At 38.4% G+C, this 13,695-nt stretch overlaps 1 protein-coding gene across 3 annotated transcripts in view; it reads left to right on the forward strand.

Annotated features, from left to right (window-relative positions):
* Positions 1-13,695, forward strand: part of PTPRN2 (protein tyrosine phosphatase receptor type N2) — a 651,730-nt gene that overhangs the window by 36,662 nt on the left and 601,373 nt on the right. For all 3 annotated transcript variants that reach the window (XR_016281968.1, XM_089533554.1, XM_089533553.1), the window contains exon 2: positions 7,906-7,956. Coding sequence is in view for 2 of the 3 variants with exons in the window: in XM_089533554.1 (XP_089389680.1) it covers positions 7,906-7,956 (51 nt within the window). In the remaining variant the exon portion in view is untranslated. The remainder of the gene's footprint in view (positions 1-7,905; positions 7,957-13,695) is intronic.

Here is a 13,695-nt window from a genome sequence, read left to right on the forward strand (position 1 = left end):
TTGAAAAGGTAGAGAAAAGGAACATACAGCGGAATTTTAAGCAATTGCACTCAGAAGTAAATTCCACTTTATAAACTGCAATAAACTATAATTCCCTGGATTCCCTAGCACTGAGCCAGGGCAGTTAAGTGGTGTCAAACTGGATTATTTCTGCAGTGTGTTTTGGATCTCATTCTCCAATGTGAATTAATTCTGTATTTGTTTCGCATACTGGATGGAACATGGAAGAAAGTTGTGTGAACCCCATGCTCCATTTCTCTCCCAGTGAGACTGGCTGCTTCACTCCAGGCCATCTGGAGTTACTACTTTCTTTATTGATTTCATTATACACCCCAAACCCAGTCAAATCTTCTTCACCTATATGAAGCAATAAAGCTGAAAAGGTAATCCAACCCCAGCATCTCGGTGCAGATTGGAAATAAGATGCAATCTATCTGCTGTAGGCCTTTCAAGCTGCATTAATATTGCATTTTGAACATGATCTCCTGTTGGGCACAGTACAAGATTTTAGTCAGGCTCAGGTAGAGAACTAGGGAATGATCTTCTTATCTGTCAGATGAAAATACATCCTTATAATACATTTTCCTAGGTTGCCTTGATCACACTGGTCATGTATCTTCAGACATACTGCATTATGCCTACCCAGGTTTGTTTGTTTTTAGGGAAAACATCAAGCCCTATTCTAAGATTTCAGCAGAACAATATATTATACCTTTCTTCTTCTGACCAACTTTGACTAATCTTCATTGGTTCAGGTAAGTGCCAAGTACTTCGGGGAAGTACTTTGTTTGAACTACAAGCCACAAGGTCCCCTAGCCAGCAGGATTCTGGAACCTCTAGTCCAAAAAAGAACTTTTCCAAACTATCAGTGCCTGCATGAAAAACTGCCAAGAAAACTTTTCTAATCTTGCGTTCAGGAGAGGTAAAAGAGAAGCTATAATTGTAACATGTCAATAAAACAATTTAAACAATGAGTGCAGCTGTAAAGTGCATTGAAATACAGCACCATTCCTCAAACAATGGCCAAGGCAACAAGGTACACAGACGTTGAGAAAAATCTTGATATAATGCATAATTATCTGTGTATGTATTATAGTATGTACACAAATCTATATGTCCTCATTTCTTAAATTTAGTACATGAATAGTATTGTTAATTAGCATTTGAACTAGTAGCTTTTGGTCATATTCCACCATCACTGGAAGTTAGAGAGCACTGCTTAAATGTGTGCTTCATCATCATCAAAAGAAGTGGGCAGACTTTGCATCATGCAAGTGTTACTGTGTCTTTGCATTCCCATGCTATGCTCATATGTACAGGGGTTGCATATGTTTTTCAGATCTTTAATTATGAATCATAGCATTCCATAAGGAGGTTACACCAAGTGAAATTAACAATCAAACACCATATCAGAGCATTTTAGAATAAAAAAAAAATGTAAAGACTAAAATAAAAATATTCACGATTATTACAGACTGAGTACCAATAGTTGCCAATTTTCAATGGGCTTGTAACCCTCTAAATCCCATCCTGGTGCTCTATCCCTCCCATTTACTAAGTGCTCTTTCTCTGTGCACCTCACTCCCTATACTGTGACTCAGGCAGTATTCCTCTCTTCTCATCCACTTACCCTTTCTCCCAAGGAACTAGATGCCTTTTTTCTCTCCTTAGTTATCCACATGCTCTTTTCATTCCATTACCCAGCAACATGGTCTCATTGCATGTAAATTGAGCCACTTATACTGAAGGGTTCAGACCATAATGAAAGGCCAGATTGCAGAAGAATATAGGGTTTTCTCCCCCCTCCCCAGGAGTAGTTGCTTGTACTAGCTATGGCTGTGCTTCTTGTCTTGCAAGTTGATGTTCTTGGAGTGTTAACTTCTCTGAATGCTGCCATTCCCATAATGTTTGTCCCTTGTCTTGCAGTTGCAACTTGCTGCTTTGTATTCTCACTTGTTCTTGCTACAGCTTTTGTTAGATATGTTTTTAAAGCTGGATTCCTATAGAATGCCTCCGGTGTCTTGAGTAATAGTGATTGTGGTTTAGACAGACTCCCAAATGGTGACTGAAGGTGATTGTTGTTAATTGACATCAAGTTGACTTCAGGTTATGCTAATGCGATGAGTGCATGGCCAAGATGGCTATCCTTAAATATATTTTTCCTGGATTTCAATATACCAAATTTAGCTGCATCAGAGGTATCCTAAACAAGAGGGAACAGAAGGACTGGGACTTAACTTTTTGAGGTTTTCTACTTCCAGCAAAAGTAAACTGGTCATTACCAAAAGTCATTGGATTACAATTTGGCAAAGTTTACCTATATAACACGTAAATGTTTTTCCAGATGTACCAATACAGAGATGCCTTGAGAAATTCAATGTCCTCTACCTAAAGAAAGCCGCAGTTACCTTTGCACAGGATGGGGACAGTTGGATTTCAAGAGAAGTTACTTTTCGGTCATCAATGGAGTTGAAATTTTATTACCTGTCTTTTATTGTTCTTTATCTCTAGTCATCACTTGGCCAATAAGGGGAGTGTCTACTTTGAAATCCTTCAGTATTATCTGAACTGACAACATCTGAGACAGAATGTAGGCCTGTGGCTTTTAACATCTTCACCATTTTCCTTCTGTGTGATTTTTAACATCTTTGCCTGATGTTAAGCCAGTGAAGCTTCGAAAGATTGAATAATGTATTTTATGGTTTGGAGTTGGTCCAATAAAGATATAACTGCTTGTGATTTTGTCCTATGAATGAGAGACTTCCACATCACTCTATCATCAACAGCCCTGCTCAGGTCTTGCAGACACTTTGCCTAAATTGGAACTTTATCTAAAGTAGAAAAGTTTACTTACCTTGTAATTTGTGCAAATTTCCCCCACTGACCAAAGTTGTTGTTAACTGCTGTCAAGTCAAGTGAATGAGAAATCTCCAAGGACCCAAACACACAGGCCAAAAGAAGCGGCTTTTGGCTGCTTTGGGGGTGTAGCGATTAGACATTGCATGCCCCCAACAGCAGGCCTGATGCTGTTCCAATGCTGCCAAAAAGAGCCTGAAGCCACTGCAAAAAGGAGTAAGTTTAAATTGACTCCTGCCAGCACAGTTTGAGTCCTGCAGTGGCAGCCCACTTTAGGAGAGGGCTGTACGGTTGCTGCAATCCTGATTCGATTGCAGCTGGAGCGGCTGGAGACCTCTTTTCCCTGTCTGTCTGCTTTGCCCCAAGTCCCTCTATCATAACAGCCCTGCTAAGGTCTGTTACAGACTCAGGGCTGTGGCTTCTTTGATTGAGTCTATCCTTTTGCAGTGTGCTCTTCCTCTTTTCCTACTGCCTTCTACCTTGCCAAGTATTTTCTAGTGAGTGATGTCTTCTCATGATATGTCTAAAGTACAACAGTTTCATTTTAGTCATCTTGGCTTCTAAGGAGAGTTCAGGCTTAATTTGTTCTAGGACATCTGCAGAACTTTCCTCAGCACCACTTCTCAAATGAATTGATTTTCTTCCTATCAGCTCTCTTCACTGTTCAACTTTCTCAACCGTACATAAAAACTGGAAATCGAAAATCGAAAATATGATGGCATGCACCATTCAAATATAGTAAAAGTCTTTGTTGTAGAAGTTTGAACAGCAGTTTGATTGCACGGGAAATTAATGCAGTGGTCCTGCAATACCTGGTATACCCTTTTTGGGGGATTAGAATTTATATTAAGCATTTTCAATATGTTGGTCCTTGTTTTAATTTTCATATTTGTTAACAGATTTTAGTCAGAACTAGAATAGATTCTGCCTCTGTGGCTTGAAGCTGCTGTTTTGGTATGCCATTTGTACCTGGTGATTTATTTCTTCCAAGTGCTCTGAGTGCAGCTTCCACTTCACTTTCTAAAATTGTAGGTTTATCTTCAAATGGTTCTTCTTTGAATGAGTCTGTCATCGTTTCATTTCTTTTATATGGATCTTCAATGTATTGTTTCCACTATCTTTTTATTTGTCTTTGGTCATGTACAATGAGGCCTCAGTATCTTCTGGAGTTTGGTTCCAGGACCCTCTGTGGATACCAAAATCCATGGATGCTCAAGTCCCATTAAATATAATGGCATAATAAAATGATGTTCCTTATATATAATGACAAAATCAAGGTTTGCCTATGGGCATTTCTATATATACTTAAGTATTTTCAATCAGTGAATGCTTGACATGACTTCTCACAAGAGAGAAAGAGAGTCCTCCCTCCAGTCCATCTGCCTTGGTCCAGGCCTCAGAGGGAGAGAAGAACCACTGGACCTCATCCCCTTTCCCACCACCATTCCCTTCTCCTTTTGTGTCGTGTCTTTTAGATTGTAAGCCTGAGGGCAGGGAACCGTCTATTTAAAAATAATAATTGTAAGTCGCTCATAACCTTTAGGGCTGAAGGGCAGAGTATAAATACCATAAATAAATAAATAAGGAGGGATAACTGTAATGTGTTTCCCTGCTGGTCATATAGCATCACCACTCTTGGTTTTAAATTTTCCATTGATTTCTTGGATCTTGTGGAAGAGGTTGCTTGTTCTTCATTTTTCTTTGTATCACTGAAGTTGAAAATGCAGGCTAAAGACAGGTATAAATTGATTAAAACCAATAGATGAATTTAAAGAACCAAATAACTTCAAGGTTTGTTCCCCTAGGATTTCCTTAGTATTTTTTGCTAAATTGCAGGTGTATAGATTTTATATCCTAGGAGCTGTAGTGGAAACATGCAGGGAGGGAGACAGTACATAGATATAGAATGGAGTGGATACCAGCTTTTCTAGTACCTGGAGAAACAGTTTTTCCCTTTCCCAAAAATGTTGTGGTTCACAATGTTGTCTTTGGCTTCAGCATCTTCTTTCTCCACCATGCTCCCATTTCTGTCTAGTATTTTCCTCTTTCTGGATGTTTTCTCCTAAAAGGGGGTATGCTTTGTGCAATGGTGTCATTGTGCTGTGATAAATTCACTACACAGCACATTTTGGAGTCTGGCAATGGAGTATTTAGGAACAATCTTACCCCCATCCAGAGGGGGTAAACAACTCTCAGAAAGGCAAACTATGCTCAAACAGAATACTATATTTTTCATGGGGAATCAATTATGTAGTTCAATGTACTAAAAGCCTTGGATTTTTAACTATGCAACAGAGGTTTCTTATGTAGGTATTTAGCAATAGAATAAATTTTTCATGAGTGAAGGGCATGCTCTGAAGCTATAGTGTATACACTAATTAAATAGAGAAGTCTACAAGTACTGTATAACTTTTTCCATTAATATCTGGGAGATTTAGTAGATAGGAGAAACCTTTTAGCAATAATGATTCCCATAATATCTGGAGTTCAGTTAACTAACACAATTAATTCTACTGCTGCTTGCAAATTAAATACAATGTATGCTCTGCAAACAAAGTATTTTTACAAGCCCTTTAATGAAACGCGCTTAACGAGGCTAAACTAGATGTAAGAATCATTTCAGAAGTGTAAACAGATTATAGAACTAGCATCTTAATTTAGCTCTTGACCCGGCCATAAGAATCTATGAGGTCAGGACCACAGTCAGGACCACAAAGCTACTTTAGTTCTCCACTACTAAAAAGGTAGAAATAGGTAGTTGCTACGCTATCATTTTAGGTTGTTCCCAGCTCAGCCCCCATCTCTTTGTTTCTGTCGCCCATTTGTATTAGGTGACGCCCAATGCTCCTCACTTCTTGGTTGCTAGTCCTGGCGCCACTTTATCTTTCTAAATAAAGGGGACCCTTTATGAGTCAACATTCATATCAGTCTTCCTCAGGCTGTGATAAATGTTTATATTGTACCAATTGTTTTTAGATGAAATATGTTTTATATTGTGATTTTAAAATAACTGTTATTAGTATCATTGTGTTTGTATAATTCTGTTGTAATCCCGCCTCGATCCATCGGGAGAGGCGGGACAATATAAATAAAACTTCTTCTTCTTCTTCTTCTTCTTCTTCTTCTTCTTCTTATTATTATTATTATTATTGGGTTGTAAGTACTGTACTACAGGAACAGTAATGGGCAATATTGCCTTGTAGTGGTAATTCCGCATTAGAAGAAATAGCTTAGAATTGTCCTGATCTGGCAGGAACATTTTCGAATAATCTACTGTTGTCTTAACCTTTCCAGCTGAATTTAAATTTTCCTGTTTCTTTCTTTAGGCTATTTAGGCAGGGACTTTATAGGCATCTACAGGCAAAATATATTCTTTCTCACTAATAGTTTGTTGTCCATAATACGCACTGGAGAAAAATACAGAGAGTGAGCGAGACAAGGATATGGGGGAAGGAATGTGGGCAAGAGGTTTTTGAGTGTGCTTATGTTTGAAGCCTTAGAACTAAGTTATTTTTGCAGGGAAGTAGGATTAAGAAGATGAACCAAAAGTTACATGGAATTGGGGTGTGAGGGGAGGAGATTTGCTGGAAAGGAGAGAATATATATATAAAATGCATATATTCGGAGAGAATTTGTTGAGATAGCAAAAAAGAGTGTGAGGAACCATTTGAGGACAGTACAGTCAGCATGGTGTAATTATTTGAGTACAGGGCTAGGATCCCGGAGATTTGGGTTCGATTGTTCACTCAGCCATGGCAACTCGCTGGGTGACTTTGGGTGAATCACGCCCTCTCAGCCCCAGAAAAGCCTGTGATAGGTTTGCCTTAGGGTTGTCATAAGTTGGAAATGACTTAAAGGCACACAATAACAATAACAAAGTGATAGAAAAGTGGTGTTTATGGGGGAAAGTGTAATAAGAAACATGGGCCAAAAGATAAAAACTAATGGAAGATAGTGAAACAAACTGAGAAAGACCATCATATGATCTGAACAATGGGAAAACTGAACATATTTGAGAGCAGTCAAATTTGGACAGAGATGGGAGGACTGAGATGTGAAACAGAAAGGTCAGAGAGAACAGAATTACAGTTATTAAAGTGGGAAATATTCATATCACGAATCAGGTTTTTAGCTGAGGTAAACTGCCCAGGGTCCCCGTACTTCCAGTTTTGAACCAAGAAAAATTGGTTGAATGTGAGGAACAAAGAGAACGGAGAGAAAGTAATGAAAGAAAAGAAAAGAAAACAAAACTACATGCCTGTTCAATAATGTTCATGAAGATGATAGATATGGAGAAGGATCAGGGAAAAATAAAGTGTTGGCAGAACATAGTGAGCTTAAAACATATTTTCAGAACATATGACTGAAAATATAACATTTTGCTGTCTATGCAAAATGTTACACTACAGCCAAATACATCTTTAAATGTAAGTTTCTTGCTCTTGTCATTTCTGTCTTTGCAGTTTGTTCTAAACTTCTTCAACAAGAGTATGAAAGTCTGTCTCATTGTGATTGCTGAAGTAATGAGATTTACCTCACTTGCAATTTTTAAAGTCACAAAGGATAGTAATTGTCAAAATAGAATTCACATTGTCTGCTAGCACTGAGACTACTATGCATCTCCTTTTCAAAGTTCCTGCTGCTCTTCTCCCCACTTTGTTGGAAACCACATAGGGAAGACTTTCCATCCTTATATGTGGGATGTAAAATTCTTTCAAATTAAAAGTAAAAAATTGCTGGTCCAGATTTGAATCTAGCTTTGTCAAGATTACCATAATTACATTCTGCATTTGAGCTCCAATACAGAAACATGAAGCTTCATGATGACTCAGCTTCAGGAAATAAATCCTTGGGGACTGGCTGGCTGTATTTTTACCCATTTTCCTTGTTGTTTTTATCTCTTCTGCTTGTTTACTGCTTTCTTTAGAATTCTAGTGTCGATCATTTGTCTGTCTACAAATTGAGATTTTTATAGACTGAAATGTTGGACAGCATTCCATCTGCAACCATTTGAAACCCTCCTAATTTTATATTTTTATTTCATTCTAGGATGCCTCTTCGAGGATGACCTCTGTAAATCTTTTGAAATCTGCATAAATGGTAAGTGTCTGAATAAATGGCGCATTTAGCTGAGCAGTTTATTCTATCCTGTGTACTTTGATGCATGTGGCTAGCTGAAAATCACTTCAGTGTTTCAGCAAGTAAATCATTCATCAGGCAGGCACTTCATGACTTGTATTCTCTAGCAATGATTAGCTAGCAGATTGTCTTACTTCTCAGATGAAAAGCAGAAGCAGGACATCATTCTTTTTACTTCTTTATAAACATGCTGCTGCACATGTGTCTTGGCAACAATCTTGCTACATAAATCCTGCATTAATCTAACTCTACCAACTGGAAAAATAAAGCATGAGGTAGTTCAGGTCAATCAGATGGCAGTCATATTTTCATCTGACTCCACATATCTCCTTGCTTGCTTCTGATAACAATTACATTACGAAATTGCTTCCCAGGTATTATAAAAAATATTAGATGCTCAGGTCTGGCATTGTTCTCATAACCTTTAAAACATAGCTTGCAGATCAGTCATGTATATTGCATATTACAGTATCATATAGTATAACATAGAACCTAATATCTTCCCCAATCCAGTGTTCTTTAGGTATTCTGGTGTTCCATCCACCATGTAAATGATCAAGAGTTATGGAAGGTATAGATAGGAGGAAGGAACATTGACAATATAAGATATTTGGATGACAGTGTATTTCTAGCAGAAAACATAATGGACTTGGAACAATTACTAAGGAAGGTCAAGGAAGAAAGTGTAAAGTAAGGCATTATTTTTGTTTTCTTTATGTTCAGCACCAGTGACCATGGAGGATCTATATAAATCAGAATTCAACATAAATTCAACCTAGACAGTGAGGAAATCTAAATAGTTAAAGATTTCCCATACCTTGGATCAAACGTTGATGAGAAAGGAGACTGTAGTCAAGAAATAAGAAGTAGAAATGGGAATAAGAAATAAGAAGTAGGAACTGGAAGGGCAGTGAAGAAAGAATTAGAGAAGATCATAAAGAGTAAAGATATACAACTGAGCACTAGAGTTAGAATCATCATCACCAAGTATGGACGTGAGATAGGGACAGTGAAGAAAGCAGATTAAAAAGAAAATAAGCTCATTTGAGATGTGGTACTGGAGAAGAGTGCTGAGAATATGGTGGACAGCCCAAAAGACAAACAAATGGCCCCTTGAACAGACCAAGCCTGAAATCCCCCTGGAAGCCAAGATGACTAAACTGGGGCTGTTGTACTTTGGCCACATCATGAGAAGACAGCACTCATTAAAAAAAGCAACAGTACTAAGAAAGGTAGAGGGCAGCAGAAAGAGGAGGATCACACACCAGATGGGTAGACTCAATAAGCGATGTCAAGGGACTGAATCTGCAGGACTTAAGCAGACCAGGGGAGGATAGGAGATGTCTCATTCACAGGGTCGCAATGAATCAAGGTTGATGCAAGGACATTTAATGATAACATAGCCTTGAAACACCTGGAAAATACAACCACAAAGAAGGATACTTTATTATAATTTCTATACTTCCCTGCCAAAAGTTGCAGAGCACCTCAACAGTCCTGTGCAACTGTGCACTTCTATAGTCAGTATATTTGTGCAGAAAAAACCTTTAGATACTATACAACTCTTCTCTCCTGATACTTATCATTTACCCTCTTTCTGATTCTGGATAACTGATGCACTTGCTTGCTGCCTGGAGTTGTTACATCCACCTCCTTTATGTCTCCCTTCTGTTACTGATAGCTTAGATGCAACACATGCTCTATGACATCTTTACACTCTAGTGCAGACTAACAGACTGAATTTTAAAAATCTGCAGTCACCTTATTTGAAAGAGGAAAAAAAACAACCCATTTTCCTAGCTTCTTCTAGCCAATGATGTTTCCTTATTATTTAATTTGGGACTAAAAGGACACATAGTCTACATATTGCACCTACATTTGGGATTTCTAGAGCAGGTATGAAGCTTGTGGAGTTGAACCTGTTCAGCTTAGTCAAAATTATGGTACAGATGATGGGATCACTGTAGTTATGACAGAATTCTTCTCCCCTTCCTGAGTCTTGCAGGTATATGCATAAAACCCACTTTCCCATGACTCACTTTCCCATGACTACCTGTTGTAGGAATATGGAATTATCTAATGTAAATTATGTTTTACAGCCACAACTACCTGATGGTACATTTAATTATATTTCTCATTAGGCGAGGTTAGTAAAAATGAATTATAATGAATCACCTTTCAGTATTTTCAAATTAGAAGTGTCATTACTCAATTACAGCACTGATAATCCCAGGCATTGTATAGTATTTGATTAAAAATGATGAAAAAAAAAACCCAAGAAGGATTTGTTAAAAATATAATTTATTACACAAAAATTCACAGCAGGTTCCTGATTTCATAAAGAAATGGTAATTTTTAACTGATCTTTTGATATTTATTTGCAAAGTGATGAAAGAAATGTACAGTATTAACATAATAAGAAATTATTATAAGATCATTACATAAAGATATTTTACCCTTTGTGAGTTAAGATGTTTCACTGTGAAATTGATAAATATTGGAGAGATGGTCTGAAGTACATGAAAGATCAGAACAAGCTGGAATTTAATTCAGAGAGGAAAGAAATGCTATTGGCTGGTGTAGAATAAGTGCTTTTGGTTTAGGCCTTAACTATACTGAGCAAGATTGAAGTTCCATTTAAGAATCAGAGTTGCAGTTAGTGCTCTTGGATGTATTGTTACTTCTATGTGTTAAGGTGGATATAGCATCAGCATTCCTTTCCTGGAGATATCCAAGATGGTGAAAGGTCTGGAAATGAAGGCCAGTGACAGGGGTGAACAAGTGCGGAAGGTTAGGGGCCACATTAGCCTCCAGGAGACTTTGGAGGACCATATCTTCTCTAACAAAAAATACCCCTCCCCAAAAACAACTATAGGGGATTTGAAGCATTTTCACCATGTTTTGGATTTCAGAAAAGACCTTTCTTGGACCTAAATTGACCAAGGGCCCCAGAAAAATGTGTTGGAAATGCACTCCTCTAGTGAATATTTTGGGGAAATTCTTTTTTTGGAAAATTTTTGCAAAAATGGTTTTTGATCCCTGGGGGGGGGGGTGGGGGCTCCCCGAGGGCCTTCAAACATGGTGAAAATGTCCTCTATATTCCCTTGAGTTCATGGGGGGGGGTATTGTGGAGAAAAAATGGGAAAAAGGTCAATAAATATGTTTGACTGCTGTGGGGGCCTTGGAGCATAAAAGATGGAGAGGTAATATGGTAGTTATCTTTAAATATCTGAAGCAACATCACGAAGAAGATGGAACGGACTTATTTTCTGCTGCTAGGTCATGAGTCATTAGCTTCAGATTGCAAGAAAAAAAGATTCCACCTGAAAATTAGGGAACAATTTTCTGATGCTAAGAGCTGTTCAACAGTAAAATCAACTCTCTGAGAAGATGTTGGACTCTCCTTCTTCAGCTGTCTTTAGCCAGATAGGATGGCTATTTTAGGGGAGTGCTTTAGTTGTCTATCCCTGAATGGCAGGGAGTTGGACTGGATGGCTCTTGCAGTCCTTTGCAACTCTATGTTCCTATGATTGTATATATGCAGGCACAGTGGTAATGCTTAGATATGATTACTATAGTATGCTTGTTCACTTTTGAAGTGTTTGGAAACTTCACTTCATACACAGTGTAACACAGGAAGCATATTATTCCCACCTTTGCTGTCTTCCAGTTTGTTGTTGGTAGTGTTGACCAGTAAACAATTTAATAGGCAAGGACTGCTTCCTTAAAACGAGTCCTTCATGGGCTGGAGCAGATGGGCAGGAAAAAGTGGCTCAATCCTGCGTTATCTGAAAGTGGGTTAAAACTTCGCTGTTCACACTGCCTGCACCATAGTTGGCCCAAACATCCATGGGCTTCCACACCGTGTGGCATCAAACTGAGCCATTCAATTACTGGGTTGTGGGGTTTTTTGCCACCATGCACATGCACCATCACACAAACACACCACCAGTGACCTCCAGTTACCTCCCTCTACCTGCCCAGATGCCATTCCATTGGAAACCTGCCCTAATAATAATAATAATAATAATAATAATAATAATAATAATGTTTATTTGTATTCTGCTTTTTCGCAAAGGAATCAAAGCAGATTCCAACAGTATAATTAAAACCTCAAACAATTAAAAATTACAATTAAAAACCCCCAAACCCCAAACCCTCCCCCAATTATAAAAACAGTGATCAACCCATAAAAAGAGATTAAACATCCAAATTTAAAACTGTCCAATAGGAATACACTAAAATTTCAGGCACATTAGAGCAAGAAATGAGGGGGGATGGGGGGATGATATCAATCAATTTTGATATCGGAACAATAGAGGTATCATTAGAGGGGGGAGGCAAGTCTAATGGATCTAACCTAGTCTGGAAAGGCCTGCTGGAAGATATCTATCTTAATAGCCTTTTAAAAGGCTTCCAAGCTGGTAATATGGTGGATCTTGTCCGGCAGATCGCTCCAGAGCCTGGGAGCGGTTGATGAGAAGGTCCTCTGGGTCACCGCTGAAAGTCTGGTCTTCTTAGGTTGTAGTGGATTTTTCCTAGGACCCGGAACAATGGATGCAAGCTACAGGAAAAGAGATTCCACCTCAACATTAGGAGGAACTTCCTGACAGTAAGGGCTGTTTGACAGTGGAACACACTCCTTCCTCAGACTGTAGTGGAGTCTCCTTCTTTGGAGGTCTTTAAGCAGAAGCTGGATGGCCATCTGTCAGGTATGCTTTGACTGAGATTTCCTGTATGGCAGGGGGTTGGACTGGATGGCCCTTGTGCTCTCTTCCAACTCTACGATTCTATGATTCAAATAATGGGAAGGCTCCTGTTGTCTTACTTTTCTGTTTGACCAGATAGAGCTTTTCTTTGTGAGACAATAAGTATTTTCTTAGTAGTATTGATAACTTTGTCACAAAGGCTGTGTTTGGCCTCTGTAGTCTTCTTTATCTTTGACCAGTGCCTTCTGATAGCAGTCAGAAAATGTTAATTTTCTTTCATAAACCATTTTATCAGTTTGCCAAAATCCAATTCAGAGTTGGTTAAAGAACAGTATATTGTTTTTAGTTTATCTTAATGGTCAGAGGATTGGCCAAATGAGATCTCTTGGAGTTCTTTTCCTGAGCTTTTTATTTGCAGATTGATTTCATATACTTCACTTCTAGTCAGTAACCAAAACCTAATCGATGTGGTTATAAGTCTGAAAAAATGATAAGTATTACGAATCACCTATTTTTCATGCGGGAACAGGTTATAAAGAAAAAAAAGGAACTTTGATCAGAACTTTGCTTATACTGATATGAAAGATTACTCAAATTACTTACAACTTTCTATCTTTGTCAAGGATTAAAGAGTTTGAAGTACTACTCCTTGTTCAGTGTTTAAAGTTCTTAGAAGTGGCCAAGTCAGACTCTGGCTCCATCCACGCTGCAGATCTGGTTTGACATCATTTTAACTGCCATGGCTCAATGCTATGGAATTCTAGGAAGTGTATTTTGTTGTGGCACCAGAGCAGTTAAAGTGGTGTCAAACCGGATTATTTCTGCAGTGCAGATGCAGCTTCTGTCAGCATCAGAGGAAGGCATTGGCAAAATCTCTCTGAAGAAATCTTGCCAAGAAAACCAAGTTGTAGTTTCACCTTAGGGTTGCCACCCGTCGGAAATGAGACAGTGAGTAAATTGTGGTGTGTGGAAGTGTTTCTTCCATACGTTG

Source organism: Sceloporus occidentalis, unplaced genomic scaffold (genome assembly GCF_023333645.1).
Source record: "Sceloporus occidentalis isolate IW3139 unplaced genomic scaffold, rSceOcc1.0.p SCAF_7, whole genome shotgun sequence".
NCBI lineage: Eukaryota > Metazoa > Chordata > Lepidosauria > Squamata > Phrynosomatidae > Sceloporus > Sceloporus occidentalis.